This window comes from Colletotrichum siamense (genome assembly GCF_013390195.1).
Source record: "Colletotrichum siamense strain Cg363 chromosome Unknown KSG_Cg363_contig05, whole genome shotgun sequence".
NCBI lineage: Eukaryota > Fungi > Ascomycota > Sordariomycetes > Glomerellales > Glomerellaceae > Colletotrichum > Colletotrichum siamense.
In genome coordinates this window covers 970,471-992,182 of record NW_023501018.1, presented here as the reverse complement: position 1 = coordinate 992,182, position 21,712 = coordinate 970,471, and the positions used below count along the sequence as shown (strand labels likewise).

Sequence of the window (21,712 nt, the reverse complement as noted above, 5' to 3'; positions counted from 1 at the left end):
TTGAGCAGCCTAACCTCTACACTAAGCACCAAACATCCAACAAACTGCCAGCATTTCTGCCGCCATCATGAGTGCATCGATTGACTCCGTCATCTTGTTCTACGACATCATTCTTGATCCAGCTGCGTATCCCGGATCTCCAAATCCATGGAAGACACGATACGCTCTCAACTTCGCTAAAGTCCCTTATCGCACGACTTGGGTGCCCCTCAACGCCGTCGCTGAGACACGCAATTCACTTCAGCTCCCCGCCAACCGCAAGCACATGGACGGGAGTGACTTCCCCACGCTTCCCATCATCCGCGATCCTCGAGCTCATGCTGCCGACAAAAAGGAAATAGTACTTGGCGATACATTCGACATCGCCCTACACCTACAAAAGAGCTATCTTTCTTCTCCGTCGACGTCCCCATCCCAACAGCTCTTCCCCGCGGATGGAAGTGGAACGGTAGCACTTCATCGGGCCTTCAACAAGTTCGCCGATGAGCTGTTCTCCCAATACGGAGCTCCACTTGCTGGATGCTACATGCCTTTCGACCCACGGACCGAAGAAGCCGACAAGAAAGCGATGATGGACCGCTTTCCAGGAAAGACGAAGTGGGAGGAATTTGAAATTCCCCGAGGATCGGATGTGAGGAAAAGGTTTCTTGAAGATTTCCAGGCAGCACTGGACACGAAGCTTGGGCCGTCTTTCGTTGCAGCAGGAGATGACGGAAATGGGCCTTTTATGGACGGACGGAAGACACCAATGTACGCCGATTTCATCGTCGGTGGTTGGCTACAGATGATGAGAGGTTGCCTTCCTGAGTGGCCAGAGCTGAGGAACAAACGGTCAGGCGGCAAGTGGGGAAGGCTCTTTGATGCACTGGAAGAGTGGGCGAGTGTGGATGGACGAGATGGCGTGCTTCCGGCAAGACGGTAAAGAAGGCCGGGGAATCGCCAAAAACCAAAGTTTGTAGAGCTTCACATGACATGGTGTCTACTGGATTTATGAATTCAAGCGCCTCTCATGAAATAGAAAATGCATTATTCACGCTCATGGGCCCTCATTTCTGCATGATTGTTCTATTGGAGTGCCAAATGAAAACTTTCATCGCAAAAGGCTGGTTCGTGGAATTTGGCAAAAGTCTCAGAATGGGAGACGGATAGGTCCCCGAAATGGAAGCACAATGTCTGCAAACCTCGCTTCAAATATACGAAGAACGGCCAAAAGTCCCTTCACGCCGTGAGGAAGATGTAGTAATATGGCTAGTCTGTTCTACACATCAAGGATTCGAGGCTCCAAGCCCGCCAACGTCAAACAACGTTCCTATAGTTATATCTGATGACGGATTGGGCTAGAGTTTAGAGCACGAGGCTACGGATAGCTCGAATGGGCTGGGTGCTGTCCGCCGAAAGTTGGGGGATGCTCCGTTATGGCGGAGAGGCATACAGCTGAGTCTATTAATATTCTGGATCATCATCTCATGATGCATTACAAGTTACTTCCGCAGCCTGATTGTACTTGTCTGGTAATTGACGTGGCTGCATCATGTGGAGTCTCCGGCATATGCGGGTGGCGCTGTGTGTCAGACTCAGCCTGAATTCTTTCTACGCCGTACACATCGTGGAGTAGAGAAGGAGGAGGGGTATGCCAAACATGCAGGTAACGTCGCACAAGCAAGGGGCTTTCAGCTGTAATTTTGATAAGTACCATTCAGGTCCACGCTCATCTGGCTTCTGCACCTTTGCTCTGATTCTCTGATTCTCTTGCTTTCCTTCAGTCAGTCTTTGAATAGGGACGCACGACTCCCGCAAAGCTTGGAGATGTTTAGACTGTTACTAGCTCAACTTTTTATCCTCGCCGTTCTTGGGCAGGAGGTCACGTGTTACGGAATGAATGGCGACGTCGGCGACAATGAGACATGGATTCCTTGTAACAAACTTGGAATTACACAGGCAGGCGTATTCTCTAGCTGCTGTATGCTGGACGGGCCGTCTGAATCGCGGGATATCTGTGACAAAAGTGGTTTTTGCATCAACTCAGAAGGCCAGTTTCGCACAGGTCTCTGCACCGACAAAACTTGGAAATCAAAGACTTGCGTTCAGGCATGCAGCAACCAGGGGGTATTTAAACAAGCTTCTATAACATTTTAAAGCTAATTCAAGAATAGGGTGGAGCCGATGTATCCGACATGGGGTTTCTGACCCCGTGCGATCGGAATTCTTCCACGTTCTGTTGTGGAAAAGACGACATCTCGTGCTGCAATAGCGATCTCGCCGTCACGATAGGTATACAAGAGTCGGTGTGCACGGCCTCAGAGCCCACTCCCAACACCAGCAGCCAGAGGGCCTTCACACAGGCTGCTATCGGTATCGGAGTTGCGGCTGGTATCATTCTCATGGTCGAAGCTCTTTCTGCACAGTGGCTTTGGAGGCAAAACCGATGGATCAAGCTCCAGATGGTCCAGTCTTCAGGGACAATTCCGCCTACAGAGCTTCAGACCCTGATGCAAAACTCTAACAAATCGCGACCAGACGGCTCGAAGGGCTGAAAGGCTGTCTTTTCTACAAGGTCGGTGTCGACAACGAGACGCGAAGGTGGCATCCTGAGATTAGAATCGAATGTGGCTTTCACCGTGCTAGGCAGCCGCCACAACCTTTCAGTCTAGACTAGTTAGACGCCCCCTAATTTCACCACCGTCACAAAACCCTCAAAACAGCTGAGCGAGCGAGTGCAAACTTCGATTGTTGATTTGTTCAGGTACAATTAATGATGCTTGGAAGGGTGTTGGTCATGTATGCCTCCGTCTGACTATTGCCAACAGCCTCCATCATCGAACTATATACGGGAGCTGCAATGCAATCCATATAAAACCCCCTTGGACCAGAGATTACATGCCTATTGTCAGCACAAAATTTCTGTCAGTAGGCTCCGTATCTACCCCTCAACCTCTCTAGACCTTTCGATCTCCATAGGGGATTCGTGAGCAGCATGCACGCGCCTTTGTCTTAACTTTGGAATCCAGAGAGCCATCTCCATTAAAGACGAGCTCCGAATGCCTCCTCTCAGAAGCTTCACCGTAATCTCCTTCGCAGACTGCTCCATATCATCTGTTGTCATCAAGCGTCCTTCGTTGGCTTTCATCATATGTGATATCTTTTCGTCTCCCAGAAGTTGCCCGTCCGAGGTAATGAAGTGGTTTGCGTAGAATATCAATGGCAAAGGATTGCTCTTCCATACCATCTCCCGGTCCCTGTTCTTCTGTGTGCGGATGATGGCCCAACCTAGGATAATGAGTTCGGCCAAGAACATAGCTGATGGGAAAAGGAGCCAGCGCCATCGGACTGTGAAGTAGGTAATCTCCTCAAGTCCTCGGCCGTGAAACTTGCCGAGTTCTCCGCTTCCAAGCGCCGAAAGACTGGATCTGAATTCAGTTGTTATCCAGTCTGTGAAGTCCATCATTCGCTTGTCGATACTTTCTTTGCTTGACATCCCACTCTCCCATAGCAACTCCAACCACCATTTTCCGCCACAGTCCAGCACTGCTGGCTTAGATTTTGAGTCTTCTCTGCTACAATTACCATTGAAAATTTCCTCATTCAAGAAAGAGGCCATAGTGGACCTGAAAGTAGCTGCCATCTGAAACACGCACGACTTCGGCACGGTTTCGATGGGATATCTTGGTGCGCTAGAGGGATACAGAATACGGACCTCTGAGTCACTAGCCATTCGGCTCATCCGACCAAACAATGTGGTGTTCTTGATATCTCCAAACCCATATAGAGAGTTATTTACCCTGCATGGGGCTTGCACCGCGGTAAGATCCCAAGAGTCTGGCAGCGCATCGACCGGTCCCCCTAAGAATACGTCATTCTCGCTTTCCGAATGATTGATTGCGTCTGGATACATAGGCGTTTGATGAAGTGTGTCCTCTCGGAGTGTGTCATTGAAGACGTCTGCTCCAAAATATCGCAGGCACGGCCACAGAGAGCATGTTCCTGCAACGACTCGGGGAAGAATTGCCCCGGGATCCTTAATTGTTGTGCGATTTGATCTTGTTCTTGATATGAATGTGAAATTGGTCATCGCGGCCCAGTATTGTGTAATCTGGGGTCCGGTCCCACGTTTTGCCCATGATGTGTCGTTATCGGTTTTGACAATGAACACATTGCGGTCGTCCGCGCCATTGATCGAAAGCCCATTCGGCAATTTGAATGAAGAATCACCGTGGTTTGTCAACAGGTCGCTAAGGTCATGGCATCCACCGCAGATACCAACCGACGCGTGCGTGGCTTCTCTAGGCTCTCGCTGAAATCGGGGGACAAATATGCATCGCCCAGTGTCACATGTTGCTCCAATTCTCCCATCGTTGCTCTGGGGATTTCCAAGGGCTGAATAGATGATTCCACGAATGCGGGCTTTGAAGTGATTTTTGCCAAAGCTGTCGACGTCCACATCGCCACCACCCGGCGCTGCTACCCTCCGAGATATAGGGATCCATGCAGCTACGTCTGGAGGAACAATGTCTATTCTCCGAGCGAGGCCCACTCCCTGCTGGACGAAAGGGCCAATAGCAAAAGAGAAGATTATGATGATCAGGGGTGGTAAGCAAGCAAGATCTCGCAGTGCAACAAGCGGAATCAGCTTCATGGCACCCATAGTCCCGCGGCTCGCGTCGTCAAAAGCGTTGATGTGATGGAGCGCACGCGCCGGAGAGCGCTTCGACCAAAACCAAATCCACTTGAACTGGGATATGATTTCGAAACTGACGCCCACTAGTAAAGCTCTATAGACTGTAGAAAGAACTGCGAGAACAGCATTGATGTTTAGCGGCATCAGCCACAGAAGATCTGTCGTCGGTCTTCCGTCGGCGTAGAGAAGGATTGACAGTATCCCGATCATGAGAGTCGCCGCTCCAGCGAGATTGAGAACCTCTGAAGTCCATAATCGTATGATTGATGGCTTGTCTGACGTTCTGTCAGATTTGGCCTTCGTCTGAGATTCGTCTTGACCCCTCTCGCTTGGAATGATGGCAGGCTGGCTTGGCGCCCGTGACGTAGATGGTATGGGCTGTTTAGCCCTAAAGCTGGCTCTAAGATGCTCCGACGTGCCTAAGTCAGATAGCTCATTGCCTTCCTCTTCGACAAGTGAAGTTGACTTGACGATTAAAGGCTCCTCGAAACTAGTCCGTACGTTATCTTTTCCAAAGTTGCGAATCATTTTAACGAATCAGTATACTGGAATCGAAGGTTAAGGGAACTGAGATTGAAAACGATAGACAGCAAATGTTTAGATTGGTTGTCACCTTGAGGATGAGGAGACTCCTTATGACATCGGGAGAGGCTTACTGATGAGGTGGCTGGTTGCATGAATGCTGCTTATGCTGGCCTGCAGTCTTCCGTGGAGGCTTGAACTTTGGTAAGGCATCCTTCGCAGCCTGCTCTGCTGCACCATGGGTTGACAGGGGAATTGAAACCTTGGCTGTCACACTGCATTGCCAGTCTGTTAATGCCCCCGTCAGCTCGTCTGTCTCACGCGGAAACGCTGACATATATCCTATTCGCTGTATGAACTTTTCTTGCGCCACTCAAATCGCAAAATTTGTTAATCAGGCCATTTACTTGTAAAAGAAAGTAATGATCCAGTGTCGGAAATCGATGGTGTGGACTGTCTAACGATGGGCCAGTTGATGTTGGTGTAAACCTTCCACGGAACGAAATTCGCCCCAGCTGATTCTCAGCAAGGTCTTTCTTCCGTTAATCCAATGCGATCGTCGAATGCACGTAATAGAGGGGAGAGTCAGTCTAAGGGGGTGGCTTTAAGAAATATTCGGCAGTAGATTGTGTATGCTGGACTGCTCAGAAGGTGGGAGGCTGACCACCCATCTTCTAATACGGATGCTGTGTCTCATAAACTGCGTTACGCTTGGTCGAATCGGGTAGGAAAATCACAAATGCCAAGGCGGTCAAATGCGGTGGAGGTCGGATCAACTGTTATGACACTCGACTGAGCCCAGCCTGCCTTTTCTACTCCAACCCCAGCAATTGAAGGAACGACACGGCTTTTGACAAACGTTAGACGCCGCACATCATCAAATAATCTGCGACTGTGCAGTATCGTCAAAATATAAACCCCGAGGTTGTGCCAGGCATACGTAATCAAAATCAGGTCGATTTAGAGGGGGGTCAAGTTGGACGCCGTATTTGAAGCTATGGAGAAAATGTCTACTGAGAGTGATTATACCGGCGCTGCGACGTCAGCCTCGAGGTCACCGACTCGCAAAGGCATCTAGTATGGATATGCGTGCACAGAAGAGGCATTTGTCTTCCTCCATATTTCTGATGACCCCACCAGCGTGTACTATTCTGCGGGCATGCCTGACCTCAACATTCTGGACGATGACGGGAACAGGCTCCATGACACAACTGTTTCGTGGGTCTTCGCCTTCATTCTTCAGGCCCTCCATGCTGAACCGCCTCCTGCGTCCTGGCACGACGCTGTCGCAACCCCTTTTCACCTGGGCTGTGGAATACGACAACGTGTTAAGGAACATACTCGAAAAGGTGCGAAAGGGCAAGGAACCGCGCGCCTCTCCTTAAAGACCCCAACGCTGGGGGGGGGGGCTTCCCCGCTCGCCGATTCGGACACGCTCTCGGTGCAAGCAACCCGACAGTAGCGCGATGCATCGAGACGAGAGTGGCCAATGTGCGGAGGGAAGGGGCGAAGACTAAGCGCTTGCCGTGAACAAGGTGTGTGGCTCGCACGGTCGAGTGGTTTTCTCAGGGTGAAGCGGGGTCGTTCTTTGAAGGCGCGTCGACGGTCGGCTTCTGATTTGGCTTGTGTGGGATGTTAGCCGTCCAGGCCTTCGGACTTCGTTTGACGTGGCTTTAACATAAGATTCATGTTCTCAACGAGTAGAGCGAGGAAACATCAACGGCATGAGAGAAGTAACTGCGGATCTCTGCGTTTCGTTGCCGAGAACTGCACGCGGTCTCGAGGGTGTCGACCCAGGTGCAAGTGACAGCGAAGGGGGGTTATCGTGTAAAGACCTTGACGAGAGGATAAATGTTTTCATCTTAAATATCTGCCTGGACCAACTAATGTAACTTGGCGACATGGAATCTTAACAAATATGAGTAAGTCGTAAAATAGCAAGTGAATGAAAAGACCTGAACAGAGCAGGTCACTGATGGAGAGTATGGGTACTCAATCTCCAGGAGCAGAAGCCTCCTACGCCGTCTTCATGGGGGTTTCCGGCTTACGCGCGTACACGACGTGTCTGATTGATGTTAGCCCAAAGCCCAGGTGGTTCTACAAGTACACCTACAGGTCGAAGACCGGTTGCGTCCTGAAGGTCTTGAGAGCCTTGCGGAACTCGCTGCTTAAAGCCAAAATCTCGGCCATTTCCCAGCCCATGGCTTCTTTCAAAAGGAATATTCCAAACCCCTCGACGGATTTATCAAGAAATTCCAGTGCACCTGAGCCAACTTGCTTCAAGACGAGGTCATTGGCCCAGGCCCCAACAGGAATTGGCCACTTCCTTTCGACGATATCAACAAATCCTGCCGCTTTAAGGCTTTTAGCTATGCCATGATCACGACACTGAAGTCCCACTTTCCCGAGCCGGCCACAAGCTTCAAGAAGGTTTCCGGAAAAGGACTTAAAGGCATGCTCATCGTCCAGCTCCTGGATCTGCGATCGGAGCTCAATATCATGTTCTTTGACCTCAATATAGCCACCAGGTGCCATGCATTCAAAGGCCTGTTTATAAAGATCCGTCCAGTTAGATATGCAACCTTCAAGGTTGCGAATGTGAATAAAGTGAAAATGGTTATCAGGCCACGTCCATGGCTGCTCGATATCGTCGATCTGGAACTTGCAGTTGGTAGGGACCCATTTAGGCTGGATGGGCGAAACGTCAACCCCGAAAACCTCGGCGGAGGGGAATTCGTCGGCGAAATCGCTGCTCTCATTAAACACATTTTCACGTTTAGCGCGCAAGCATCCAGAAACTCACATAGCCCAAATCCCGGTCCCAGTACCAAGGTCAAGAACCCTCTATGAACAGCGTGAGCCCCGTGATCTATACAAACCATTCATTAGAAGGCCGCTCACCTGCGGATTGTCACCGATTGGAGACAGGAAGAGCCTGTCCCCGAGGAACAAGGTCATAATCCAATGACTGTGTCGAAGGTTAGGGTTTGTGGGTAATATCAATAAGACAAGAAAGCCTTCTTACTTAATCTCAAGACCTTCATTCTGTCTCTCGTCATTTGGTCCCCAGTAGTCGACCTTCTGGGTATACGTTCGACCTTGGATGCGACGGTACTCGTAGATGCTTTCGCTCAAGGAAGCAGTTGAGGACGAAAAGATGCTGGAGCTGGTCAGTGTCTTCAGCTTCACCAGTTTATGTCGGACTAACCTTCCGGTCTCCGCTTCGGACTGAGTTTCGGGTCCTTCCTCAAGGGCGGGGTCCTGCCATGAGCTGTGATCAGCACAAGTTCGCCGCCTGGGCTGCCGATACGTCCGCGGCCTTTCTATAGAAATACTGAAAACTCACAATCGTGATCGGTCCTTCAGCGCGTTCCACGCCAGCGGTGTTGGCTGGCGGCGGCGAGCCAGTTGGGGGCGCGGCTAGGTTTGCAGTCGCCAACATTACGGTCACTGTTGAAGATTCTTTTGGTTTATGAGATGAGAGAAAATATCAAACGCTGTAAACCTGGACGTGGGCTTCCCCTCACTTTTCTAATGATCTCTGGTTGTCTGTTGGTTCTGCCTGCATGTGCACTTGCATACGGGTGGATCGGCCAAGGTTTCGAGTGCGAGGCCGGTCTCCCCGGACGAATAACGCACTTCGCCAGTCAACTCTACAACGGCTTCTAGACTGGTTTCGGGAGAGTTGAGGCACAGCGGCCCGCAGCGAACGACCACATTTGGGGGAATTTGCAAGGGGGTCTTGTCGAGGAGCGACTTATCAGCTGATTCTGGCGGATAAATGACAACCGAGCACAGAATCAACCTCTCGCCTAACTTTGCTTGGCATCTTCTATTAGTGAATTAGGAGCCATACCACCAATATCCTTATGAGCTGAAAACTCTTCACCCCTCTCGTCTGCAGTCCTCCTGCGACGGCCTCACAGCCTCCGGGGGACACCGCCCTGCAGCCGGCCCCTCCGGCCGCCCTGCACAGTCCGCTTGAGATCACCTCCATAAACAGCCGTGGAGTTATCCCACCAACCTCAAAGTGTCCAAGCCATCACATTAATTCCTCTATGCCTGGTCAGTCGAGACCGAATCTTAACCCGCAAAGCTCCATGAGCCAGTCGCTAAAGCACGGCCGGTCCATCCTTCGCCTTCTGCTGCCGACCAAGTGCCACACTTAGTGCAAAGACAAGAGCTTGTTCCGTATGCGGCGGAATAATCATAGATGGAGAACGCTTCCATGATCGGGTAAATACCTCCGATAGTGACTGGATTCACCGCCTGGTTGTTTTCCCGTGGCATGTCGGCTGGAGCGGCTTGTTGTTTGAAGCAATAGAGTTAATTGTTGGCCTGGAAAACCTCAGCAGGACGTGTTGAGGGGTCCGGTGAGAGACCAGTTGCTGCGACGACGCCCCGCAGTTTCTCGACAATGAAGAAATCATTCAAAAACATCACGTTGGCATATATTGTTCCTCACAAACTATCAAACCTCTTGTGGGATGGAACACTTGGCACGCTGTCATAGTCAACTCTCTTTCCTTCCAGTATACGTGAGATCACCCGCAACGTCGGCATACTAACCCTATGAGATATTCTTCCAACAAGCCTGTTGTATAGTGAAGGTTCTTATAGGATATGAGAACAATCCGACTGGTCCTAAATCTGGGGCTGGAACTCAACAATATTGCCGTCCGGGTCCGCCACCATCAAATGCCGAGGCATAGCTTTAAGAATTGCGTCATTCTCTACCTTCGTCAGGTTCAACAACCCGAATGCTCGGGCAAGGGGTTTTGGAAGGGTTTGTGGCAACTCTCCAGCTTTGCGTATAATCGTCACATTATTATCCTTCATTCTCTTTTGCGTCGCGGCAACATCAGGGACAACAAAGCCCAGATGCGAGAGAGTCCCACCCGGTTCTCGCCTGCCAGCTTGATTGCTTCGATACACTAATTCGATGAGACCTTCAATGTTGCTTCGTTGCCGGTAGAGTTCCGAACTCGGTTGCCGTCCGGTTCCGTTTCTGCCGCCATGGCTGTAGCCGAGATAGACGATGCCAAACCATTCAGTCGCCTCGATATCGTGAATGACTCGCATGCCAAGAATACGAGTGTAGAAGTCGAGACTGACTTCGAGATCGTTGACCAGTAGCGAGATGTGATTCATCGTGTAGGCGGCGGTTGCATGGTCTGTGACAACATCCACCCCGTAGGAGAACCGAGGATAGGTCTCGTTGCTACTCGTCGGGGGAGTTGTGCATGATCTTCCGAGGCTAAATGTTTAGGCCAAGATCACGAGAGAGAGCAAGTTGAAAATCGGTAGGCGCATGCTCGGGGGCGTCCTCTTGGAATGTAGTGAGCGTGGAAGCCAATGTCGAGGGCCTGCCAGGATACAATAGATGTAAGAAAGTTGGCGTTCATTGAATTTGGTTCTCGCCTCGTTCCTTTTGAAGGGTTTCAATAAGATGCCATGGCCGAGGCGAAGTATATCTCTCAGCGGTGTGTTCTTGCAGTCTCTGGCGGTAAACGGGCACGATTGAAACCTGTCCAGTAAGAGTCAGCTTGTAGAAGCCATCGCATGCTGTGTCACCCTTTGGATGCAGGTCCAGATCGGGTTTGTTGTAGCACCTCTCGTATTCAGCTCGCAAACAGACATTTGGCCATGACCCTTACCCCTAATTCATGTATGCTATCCTTCCGCGCAAAACGTAGGTAAAGCTGCGCCGTGTGCCGTGGACATGGGATCAAGTGAATGGCCAGCCGCATGTTTGTCCTGACTGTACGCAAAGCAAACTCCCCCTTCGAATCTCGCTTGTCTACGTGGCATGTTGAATTCGCATAATTCCTGCCACGTATCAGAGTTTACTAACTAGGCCTGTCACAGTAGGAGATATTTCGTCCCCAAAGACGCCCATACAATGTATCTGTTCCTGTCAAGCCGAGTCATGGCGCCCTGTTGAGATCGTGTGTCTCCGCCAAGCGCCGGACGATAAGAGCTGTAGATGTTTCAGCGTAGCTCCAAACGGCTGAATTCTGGACGTTCGGTCTTTGAATGTTGTCGTGTCTCACCAACTACATCTAGCGCCCGCTCGCATCTATGTTACGACAACGCGGGCAGCAACAACTGTCAATGTCGGATACTGAGACCCGGCCAGCCCGTAGAACTCATCCGTCGCGTCCTTCGGATGTGTCCCCGCGGTCCGCTCGTTTGGTACTATCCACGGTATTTGTCCTGTAGACCAAGAAGGTTTCGTGCATCGCATGAACCTGCAGAGGACTGACACGGGTAGCACCTCCGCATGTTGAATAGTTGATGTGAAGTCCTCGGCAGTTACGCTCTTCTGTAGCGTTACTTGGGACCATATTTATCGGAGAGAACACCGATCTGACTAGTGATTGATCATTAGTATGAATACCTTAGTCACAGGTGGGAGCCGGAATCTTCGTGGTGCCTACTACGAGATTCAAACTATGGGCGAGAATCATCTGTTGCTAAGACTACATGGCACAAGCTAGTCAGACTAAACATGAGTGAGCCATTCCAAGACCGTCATATGTTCGCGAACCGCTTTCGGCGTTGCCGCGTCCCCCAGGAGTTTGCCGTAGCTCAATACATCCGAACTACAACTTCACGCATTTTTGCCACCTCCAACCGATGCAACTGACAACGGCGATCCACACCTGTTAGCATCCGATCCGACGATACTGCGAAGGATTCGCCTCTTCGACTTCCGAGATGAAGTCGCGATTTGCTGATAGCACAGCCTACATTCTTTAAGCCGTTGAAGACATAGACTAACGGCGGTATCCGATGGTTTAGTCGATGTTGAGCAGAACTCAAAGCACGGGGCCACCGAAGCTAGGATGACAGGCCCGGCAAAGTACCTGGAACCAGTTCGAAAGACGAGAAACTCTGAAGCTGCAACCGCGGAAAACCCGACTGTTCTATGGACTATCCCGGTTGAATGCCACGGGCAACAACTCAACATGGGCTCATTGCACGACAAACCCGCAGCTACTAATGCCTTCTAATCAGTAATTCTCTACAGAGGCGCTTCGAATTCCCTCAAAAGAGTCATGGGAATTGGAAGAATACTGTTCCCTTCGTGCGAAATCTCTAGTAATCGGACGAGCCTAAAAGCTTATGTCCAGATTGGGTTCTATCGCGTGCTTCTTGAATGGCTGATGGAAGGGACACATGCAGGCACATGATGTGTGTAGTACTATGCTACGCAGTAATAGCGGGAATGGTACCGGATAACGTTCATGTAGGAACAGTCAGCCTGGCCGGTAGACAAGCCATCCGAATGACCACGGGCACGCCGTTAATACGTTGGAGGCTGTGTAATAATAGCAAACTTCGCATCTTGCATACAAGATAGATCTCCTGTCATGAGGGTTGCAGAAGTGTTGAGTGGAAGATTTCAGGGCACCGTGAGTCGAAACGAAACCAAAGGCAGTGCCGGCCAGACTTTTAGGAGACGACGCAGGGTGGTTTCGCACCTTATTCCCGTTAGCCTCCATCGTAGCCTGAGATCTATCGTATTTCAGGGGAAACTAAAATTTCGGGCGAGATCCTCCCTTCTAGAATGTGGTCCACGTGGGAGGACGCCTAGACCGTACACAATTGCCACCGTCAGCATATTACATGTTTAACGGGCGCAATTGTGGATTTGGCCAAGATTTCACGATGTTTCTGTCGGAGAGTCTAATGTGATCGGTCGATCGTTTAATCACGTGGGGAATTTCCCCAGACTGATCAATGTCGGACCCTCACTAGGCAGAGGAAATTATCCGAACAGCTACGACTGTCATCCGCAATCACCATGGGGAAATAGAACCGGGGAAGTTGAAGGCCCATAATGATTTCTCATCAAGGTCGAGCGGCTAGGTTACTAACCGCCCGCTGCCTCGGTTACGGTCTCGCGTTGCTGTGCATCATGAGACCGTTGCAGAGAAAACCATCAAGCAGTCAAAATGCTGGAACCGCGTATGCTAGGATCGCTGGTAGGGCCAGGCAGAGTCCAACAGTTCGTAAAGTTGTACGGGAATCGACCGCGACTGGCGGAAGGGAAGGGCACGGCCGTTTCTCCAACTCGTGGCATCACGTCGTGCTCGGACATTTTGAAGCTGCACAGAGTTCAACCTGTACGAGTGAACCAATGAAATACTTTGAATGGTGCCGCCCCTTGCACAAGTCTGCAGGATTGACCCTGCTCCAACAAGCCCTCGCAGCTCTTAGCAGAGTGAGTTAGTCAGTCCGGTCCGCGGGTCACCGAGCTGATGAGAGCCCGTCCCGTCAACACATACTTTAGCCTGGAACGCTTTGGAACGGGGATGGAACATGCACATTTCTCTGCCTACTCAGACATCTTCCCATAGGCTGAGGTGGTACACCACTAGAAGCCGAACTCTAATCATCAAGAATTATGAAAGATCAGCTGTTTACCAGTGCGCTGCGTGTGAAGCGCAACTCGGCGGCGTGGGATGTTTGCCGATGGTCCTCCGAAGAGGAAGGAAACGTTCATATCCCCCCACAGGAGTCGCTGAATCGATTCTGCTGCCCTTGACTCGACCGTATCTCGTCGTCCGACTGGGATGAGGGATCTTGGCACCGGAGAATAGAGGATGTGCCGTTAGCTCCCGCATCCATTGTCAACTTGAGCTGGGGTATATCTCGGACTCTGATCTCCTCTTATATCGCCCACAAGTCCGCCTTACCCCCGGAGCTGAGCACTTCGTCATATAACCCCACCGGCAGCCCGCCCACGATTGCCGGATGACATCGTCACGCAGCTGCGCAACGCCGCCTACCAATTCAACATTGCGGAGATGAACGAGTCGATAGACCATTACGACTCGGATAACTCGCCTTACTCGATTCGCCCATTGCCTCCAGTCCTTCGTCATGGCCTCGCCGCCGTGGCGGCGATGGGGTTCTTCTCCTTCTTCACCAGTCTCGGCTTATTAACGTTCCTGACGTACAAGCTGATAACATGGCACAACGGGCCACCGAGGGAAGAAAAGAAGGATCCTATAGCAAAGGTCGAATCGCCACCGCCGACGGAGGCTGCGTTTATAATTCCGAACGAGTGGTCAGCATCCCAGCAAGAGTTATCGGAGAAGCCGACGAAAGAGACATGGATACAACGAGCGATCAACGAGCCTCCAAACCAGTTTTTGGTTCTAATCTTCAACCTTCTACTGGCCGACATACAGCAGGCATTGGCTTTCTTGTTGAACGTGGAGTGGCTTACAAGAAATGCGATTGAGGTGGGAACGAAAACTTGCTGGACGCAAGGATGGTTTATCTCGACAGGCGACCTCGCCTCCTCCGTCTTCATCACGGCTATCGCCATGCACACATACATATCAATCGTCAGAGCAAAGATGCTGCCAACATGGGCATTTCACACCGCCATAGTCATGATGTGGGGTTTCGTGTACGGCACCGGAATCCTCGGCGTGATTGTCACGGAGAACGGCAAGAATGACGGCGGCTTGTACGTTAGAGCAGGGGCATGGGTAAGTTGTTGGACCAAGACCGAAACCGAGTCAGGGGACTACATGCTAACATGGTCACAGTGCTGGATCAACTCGAAGTATCAGGACATACGACTCACCTTACACTATCTATGGATCTTCATTTCTCTGATTGTTACTACCATTATTTACTTTATAATCTTTCTTCATCTACAAAAGGTGGCGCGAAGGAGTGGTGGGGTTGTCCCCTGTTGTGGCTCTCCCGCGCCCGAGCCAGCTTGCTGCGGCTCATCAACATGCGGAGAAACATCAAGCTGCAGTGGAACGACCTGTGTTGGATCGAATTCTGGAAGAGCATCATCTTGCAGGAGCGGAAGCACCTCAACAAGTAACAACAGTACACGAATGTCACGGCTGCAAAGTTTTCGAATCGTGTGCCTCACCACAATTCTCAGACGACTACCAGGAATTCCGGATTACGCCCGGCAGCACACCTTTTTACTATATCCCCTGGTGTACGTCGTATGTACTACCCCGCTAGCCGCAGGGCGTCTTGCCTCCATGGCAGGGCACGAGGTATCCTTAGGCTACTTTTGCTTCGCAGGAGCAATGATCGCCTGCAATGGCTGGCTGGATGTGGTCCTATACTCGTCGACGCGAAGGTCGATTGTCTTCGCCTGTGACGGTCCACCTTCCCAGGAGACTGGACTGGAAACCTTTTCCTTCATGTGTTCCCAGCCTCCGAAGTTCGGTAACACCACTATTGTGGTTGGCGGCGTTGACCGCCCAAGGCAGAGACGACGCGATAAATGGAGCGAGAAGATTGCCCTGAAAGGCACAAAATCAGGCAGTCTAAAAGGCCTCGGAGTTGACGCAAACACAAGTACAGACAGCATGAGAGGGTTTGGTATGGGAGACGGCTCGGTCATGGGAATGGCTATTCAGTGCGAAACGGTCACGACGGTATCTGTGGAGGTCAACAAGACCCCGCAGGTCACACGACCAAAGCTTGCGGCGTTAGGCAGGAAAGGGAGTGACGCGAGTTCATTCAGTGCGACATCTACGGCCATGTCATCAAGGTCTTCTGGGATTTAAGTCGGTGGTGATTACGGACTCATACAAGCTCACGGGAGCTTGACGTCAGGCAGCATTTGGGAGACGGTTTACGAATGATTAGAGCTTCATGACTGGGGAACGGACCACACGGCGTTGTCAGCTTCTCTGAAAGCTGGCCATGACATATACCCTGAATAGGCATTTACTGTACATACTAGGAATGGAGCATTCGACTTGGACTATCATTTACAGATTCATCATGAGCTTCAATGAAGCGACTCTGCCGTTCAGCCTGGTGTTGTACGCTCAGCCCTCGGTCCTATCCGAGCCGCACACAACGTTCGCAATCTCAAACCTGATGACAGGTCGGGGAGGCTTGACTCGGCGACCTCCTTCGGCCGTCTGGCCAGAAATGGTAGAACTCTAAATGAAGTTGCCCAGTTGCGACCACGAGGGCAAGGCCGCTCTAACCGATGGACAGGATTTCGTTCCGCGACCCATGTTGGCTGACTACCATGGCACCCCGCCAATCCACGGAGCGGAACCTGCGCAAGGGACCCTGACCGAACCCTTCCAGGAACGAGGGACACACACATGGCCAAGAAGTTTGTTTGCCAATTGCGAAGCTCCGAAACTATCGGCGTTTGGAGGAAGCGGGCGATCATTGGCCACAGAGTCCGTTCTTTCGAGAGAAAGTTGCTGCTCTGGTTTCAAATATCTCCATTCTTAAATTCAGTCTCGTTCTCGTCATTAAGTCTCGACGGACTCACAAAGGCCGCAATAACCCCGACAGGCTTGGCGCTCATCTGTTCAATCATCTGATACCCCTTCCAATAGTAAATCGTACTACGACTTCCTGAAACATTGATTGATCCTTAATAGCTGGTGTAAAGTCACAATTCAGAGGGCGTATCCAATCGTGAAATGTCTTCAACATAGGAAACAGGTCGCCAGCCAAGATGCCCCTTCGCACAGGCAAAGACATCTTCGCTCTATGTGGCGATGCCATCTTGGAACGTGCAGAAACTCTATGGCTCGGACCCAGGCAAACGGTAGAGACGATCTATGAGATCTGAGTTCGTGCCACCGGCTGTCTCGTCTTCAGGCTAAAAGAGTGAACGGGATGGTTCGTTGTCGGACAAAGACGCCGTTGGCAGATATTTTACAACAGGATGGAAACATCCGCCAGCTGCCATTCTGAGTTCATCAATCCCATGGTCGTTATGTTCGAGGCTGTGCTGTGGTGTTTTCAATATGAGTTGGCCAACGTCTTGGCATTGTGATGACCGGCCAAGATGCTTTTTGGTTCAAAGGGGCTTATTGCACTTGACACTGCCTACGAGCGGCTAGTCATAGATGCGCCGTTACAATGTCTTGGCATCTCAACTTGTAGTGTGTAAGAACAAAGCCCCCCACGTCCATAATTAACCCAATTGAGATTTTACAGTGGTCATTTCCGCGGGGTATGACTCTGTGCGCAGAGCCTGTCCCGTGGATGAGTTCTACGGGGGCAAAATCCCACGGGGGCTATGGTTGAAATTCCATGGGACTCATACAAGGCACGGAAGTGAGGACAATATTGCACCATGCATTATTGACTCGATTTGAACTATGCTGGTTGGGTAAAATGTGGAATGGGTATCTGGGTATCTTCCACGCCACTCAACTGCGCAACAAACCATGCAAATTACTGCCTCTCCCTCGTTTCAACAGCGACGTCCTTCTTCTCATCGAGCATCTCATCTGCCACGGCATTGATTCTGCCAAGCTGAGCATCCTTTCCATCGAAGAGCAGAGCAATCTGCTCCAAGCTGGGTCCCTTGGTCTTCGGGGAGTTAGCATCGGCTCCCACACGGCTGAAGGGCTCATCCTTACCTCGGGGAAGAACAGGTACACGACCACAAACTGCACAAGAATCCAGCCAACGTAGAAGAAGTAAAACTTCCACGACATGGCCGCAATGCCGACAGGGTTGACATAGGTATTGAAGGCCCCGCAAATACCCGCAACCAGACTGAACATGGCCATGCCCTTGGCGCGGATGTGGTAAGGCAGAATCTCGACGACTAAGCGGCGTTAGCAACTCTTCATCCCGCGTGCCTGGTCCTTGGCTTTCGCGTGCTTACTGTAAAGCATCTGGGCTCCCGTCCACCCCAGGTTGTGGACACCGCTGTAGAGGTAGATGAAGGCGACTGTAGTGTAGCTCGCGTGGCGGTTGCCGGTCTCGACGTATGCTCCCGTGGTGGCAGTGATGACAGCGAAGACAACCCACATGAGGGCCATGCTAATCAACATCAACGGCCTGCGACCGACTCGCGCAGGCAAGAAGGCAAAAGCGAATGAGCATGCGAAACTGAACATCTGGGAGGTTGCCGTGATGAGGGTCGTCTCAATCTGTTTGCTGATGCCAGCGCTCTTGAGCATGCTGCCGAGGTAGTACCTGTGCATTGTGAGCTATGGGTCCATCCCAGCGGCTCGGTTGACTCACGAGACCAGACCGTTGCCTGACCACTGCTTGCAGATACCGCACCAGATAATGATGAACGAACGGTAGCGGTTACCCTTGGTCGCGAATAGTGCCTTAAGATGGAAGGGGTTCTTGTTCTGAGTCATTTCGGCTTCAATCGTCTCCTTGATCTCGTTGTACTCGTGCTGGACAACAGCATCGTTGGGGTCGCCAGCGCCGTGGTACTTGGTTAGGATGTCCAACGCAGTCTGCTCTTTGCCTTTGCTGCAGAGCCATCTTGGCGACCTATGTCCAAAGGTTAACCACACCGAGTCAAGAGCAGAATTCCTTGGCGAACCTACTCGGGGAGGAAAAAGAGGCCGATCAAAACCATCGCGCTTGGGCCGGCCTGTACAACTGTAGGCGCTCGCCACGCCCTACAACTAAGTTAGTACCCGCTGATAACTCGGTATGTCGTACACCTTGGTACGCACCAAGAGTCTGGGATGCGGAAGCTGCCAAAGGCAACCCATGCAGCCAGAATGGCCCCGACAGAGTAGGTCGTAGAACTGAGTGCCGTGGCGGTGGCGCGGTGCGCCGGGTATGCCAGCTCGGTCATTAGAATAGTTGAAACTGTGCTGCAAATGACACCGCCCATGCCAAGGAGAAGACGGCCCGCGATGAATGCCCCGACGTTCATAGTTGCTGCGCAGATCACGGCACCAACGATGCAGAGGATACATCCCACCGCGATGGCAATACGTCGACCCGTCCGGTCAGAAAGAATCGGGATCAGCAGGACACCCATGATGTTGCCAACCCAGTAAGACGCACTGAGGGCTCCGAGGAGGCTGTCGCGAGGGTGGTTGAAGTCTGTTGTTGAGTCTGTCAGTTGTGTTGAACGAGCAATGAGTACAGTTTCGGTAACGGACCATCTTGCCATTGGTTGATCTGCTGTAAGTTGTTGATGAGACTGCCGTCGAAACCGTGCGCGACGTCTCCCCAGAGCAGGAAGAACAGACCGAAGTTGAGCGGCCTCAGCCCAGAATCCTTGAGCCAAGAGACCGTCTTGGTGTTGGTGGGCGTGGTGGCCTCCAACGCCTGGCGGTCGTCATTGTTGTTGATCTTCTTGTCCTTCCAGACCATCTTCTGTTTCTTCTTCTTCTGCCTCTTGAACTCTCAAAGAAGGATGAGCAAACGCAACCCTGCAAAGCAACAGCTCAAAGTTCGGACGTATCTCGATGTTTATAACCAATTTGCACAATGTAACATTCCGCTCATCATTACCGCCTCAACGGCTCGGCTCCCCAAAGTCTTGTTTGCTCAATTTCTCGGACGGGCCCCATTTCCAGCCTCCCCCGATGCGCCTCATTGGGCAGAACAAAGAAGCACATGCCTGCAAACGCGGGGGAACTGGAGAAAACGGGGGAAAACCTGCGGGGATGGCATGGTTCGACGGCCTCGACCTAGCCGGACCAACAGGCTGCTCAGCACTCACTAAGTCGTGCCAGGTAGGATCGGGCGTCGTCAGAACCGCCGGGTCACACAAATGTGTCGGCGGTCGGGGCAAGCTTCGGGAGGCGGGAGCGGCGTCGGCACATCGGGGGAATCGTCGCGCGGCCATCCGTCCATCGCTTTTGCCTCGGCCCCCTCTTCCCCGAACCCAGGAGTAGGGGTTTCCATACGTCACTGTGGTGAAAATGGAGGGGTGCTCGCGGGCCTCTACACGCGGGGTTCTCATTCCCATGTTGCGCAGATTTGACTTTGGGAAATCTGCTGATCGGCTTTAGAGAAGATGGTATCCCAACTGAAACTTTTGTCACAGTCGGAGCTGGCGCTCGACGCGCGTAGAGAGCACCGAATTAATGCAAACTCTTTCCAACAGGATGCGCTGACAACCTTCAACGGATGGCAGTATACCTGCTTCTACAGGCACAAAGACGCGACGAGTAATGTTCTGTTCGTCAGCTTGGCGCGGCGGCCCATCAAGGATACACTCGGCGATTGGGAGACATTGACCTTTGAGGACTATGAGCAGACAGCGGATGATGGACACAACACCATCTCGATAGGTGTATGCGAGGGGGATGGCACGATCCACGTTGCCTTCGACCACCACTGTGATCCGTGAGTTGCTCGATCGCACGATCTCATCAACGGCAACGCTGATACCATTGTATTCAGATTGCACTTTCGCATGTCAATACCAGGCGTCGCGACGAGCCCAGAGACACATAAGTGGGAAGCATCGCTGTTCAGTCCAACACACAATCAACTGCCGGGATACACGCGCACCGGCCAATTGGCGATTGAAAAGATCTTCCTGGAAACAACGTACCCTCGCTTCATTCGCGTCGACAATGATCTTTTGTTGAGCTATCGCATCGGCATGTGAGTTGAGATTTCCAATCTCGCGAAGATGAAACCTGCAGCTGACGCGGACGCACGAAATGCAGAGCCGGGGCAGGCTCCGACCATCTCTTCAAGTACAGCAGCAAGGACCGATCTTACTCCTACATTGGCCAATTTCTCACCGGCGTCAAAAACAATCCGTACATCAACGGCATTTCTTATGCCAACGGCCGCGTGCACGTGTCTGGGACATACCGGGGGTTCGTATGGTACGAGGGCGTCGATGACCCGGAAGCTCGCCTGCACACGGTGCAAGCCGGACCAAACGGTCCAGAGAACAACTACAGCCTCTTCTACGTCTCGAGCGACGATCTTGGCAAGACCTTCAACAACAGCAGAGGCGAGCGGCTGGCGAATCTCGAGGTCGGCGAGACGGTCTTCCCAGACGCGGATGGCCTGATCGTATTCGACATCCCGCAGAACAGCGGTATCCTGAACCAGGAGGCCCAGGCAGCCGACGAAGACGGCGGGTTCCACGCCCTGAACCGCGAAAACGAAGTCTGGATGCACTACTACCGCAGTCCCGGGGGCCAATGGAGCAGGCACGCGTTGCCTGACGCGCTGCCGACGCGGACGGGGGCCCGGGGAGATGTCATTGCTTTACCCGGGAAAAGGACGGTGGTGTTTGCTCTGCCGGGCAATCGAGATAACAAACTCACGGTTGTGGGCGCCAGGCTGCCTGAGACTGCGGCGGCGGATGATGCGACGGTGCGGTTGGAGTATCGCTGCCTCTGGCAGGGGGATGGGTTTTCCGGGGAGCCGCAGCTCGAGACATTTGTGTCTGGGTCAAGGCAGGTGGTTTCAATATACACGCGAACCGAGGAGAAGCAAAGAAAGGTTGTGGTGTTGGATTTTGCGCTGGAGGATGGCCTGTGAAGCGGCCATGGCCCGGGGATTAAGGTGCTTCAGACAAACGAGACAGCCGGCAGATGCAGGAGAATGCGCGTGGAATTGCATTATTTGCTTGGTTTAATGAAACAGACATTTGCTACAAGCAACATGACGTCGCATGATAAAGAAGAAACTCCGGACTCAAGTTTGGACATTGTTTGCCGGAAAAGCGCAAACGGTGCGAAGCGGTGTGCTATCTGTTATCTAAAGGAAGCATAGCCAGAAGCAAAAATCCGCTATTGT

General features: G+C 51.9%; 7 protein-coding genes across 7 annotated transcripts; 4 read left to right on the top strand and 3 right to left on the bottom strand.

Moving 5' to 3' along the window:
* Nucleotides 1-67: 67 nt before the first annotated feature.
* Nucleotides 68-922, top strand: ustS-2 (Glutathione S-transferase-like protein ustS; the record flags this gene model as incomplete). Its single annotated transcript, XM_036639768.1, has 1 exon — nt 68-922. The coding sequence occupies one exon, from the start codon at nt 68-70 to the stop codon at nt 920-922; it is 855 nt and encodes a 284-aa protein (XP_036494033.1).
* Nucleotides 923-1,875: 953 nt separating this feature from the next.
* On the top strand, nt 1,876-2,534 carry CGCS363_v007918 (uncharacterized protein; the record flags this gene model as incomplete). The annotated part of the gene is made up of 2 exons (XM_036639767.1): nt 1,876-2,106; nt 2,154-2,534. 2 exons carry the CDS (start codon nt 1,876-1,878, stop codon nt 2,532-2,534), a joined length of 612 nt encoding a protein of 203 aa, XP_036494034.1.
* A 4,679-nt stretch (nt 2,535-7,213) lies between these two features.
* On the bottom strand, nt 7,214-8,639 carry CGCS363_v007917 (Secondary metabolism regulator LAE1; the record flags this gene model as incomplete). The annotated part of the gene is made up of 7 exons (XM_036639766.1): nt 7,214-7,262; nt 7,311-7,946; nt 8,001-8,041; nt 8,099-8,165; nt 8,223-8,357; nt 8,406-8,458; nt 8,544-8,639. 7 exons carry the CDS (start codon nt 8,637-8,639, stop codon nt 7,214-7,216), a joined length of 1,077 nt encoding a protein of 358 aa, XP_036494036.1.
* A 1,202-nt stretch (nt 8,640-9,841) lies between these two features.
* Nucleotides 9,842-10,348, bottom strand: gloA-1 (Lactoylglutathione lyase; the record flags this gene model as incomplete). Its single annotated transcript, XM_036639765.1, has 1 exon — nt 9,842-10,348. The coding sequence occupies one exon, from the start codon at nt 10,346-10,348 to the stop codon at nt 9,842-9,844; it is 507 nt and encodes a 168-aa protein (XP_036494037.1).
* A 3,665-nt stretch (nt 10,349-14,013) lies between these two features.
* CGCS363_v007915 (uncharacterized protein) lies at nt 14,014-15,056 on the top strand (the record flags this gene model as incomplete). Its single annotated transcript, XM_036639764.1, has 3 exons — nt 14,014-14,706; nt 14,767-14,838; nt 14,895-15,056. 3 exons carry the CDS (start codon nt 14,014-14,016, stop codon nt 15,054-15,056), a joined length of 927 nt encoding a protein of 308 aa, XP_036494035.1.
* Nucleotides 15,057-17,407: 2,351 nt separating this feature from the next.
* CGCS363_v007914 (Lactose permease) lies at nt 17,408-19,312 on the bottom strand (the record flags this gene model as incomplete). Its single annotated transcript, XM_036639763.1, has 7 exons — nt 17,408-17,545; nt 17,596-17,786; nt 17,847-18,160; nt 18,209-18,472; nt 18,529-18,603; nt 18,661-19,039; nt 19,099-19,312. 7 exons carry the CDS (start codon nt 19,310-19,312, stop codon nt 17,408-17,410), a joined length of 1,575 nt encoding a protein of 524 aa, XP_036494581.1.
* A 649-nt stretch (nt 19,313-19,961) lies between these two features.
* Nucleotides 19,962-21,454, top strand: CGCS363_v007913 (uncharacterized protein; the record flags this gene model as incomplete). The annotated part of the gene is made up of 3 exons (XM_036639762.1): nt 19,962-20,293; nt 20,351-20,557; nt 20,623-21,454. The coding sequence occupies 3 exons, from the start codon at nt 19,962-19,964 to the stop codon at nt 21,452-21,454; spliced, it is 1,371 nt and encodes a 456-aa protein (XP_036494040.1).
* Between the last annotated feature and the right edge of the window lie 258 nt (nt 21,455-21,712).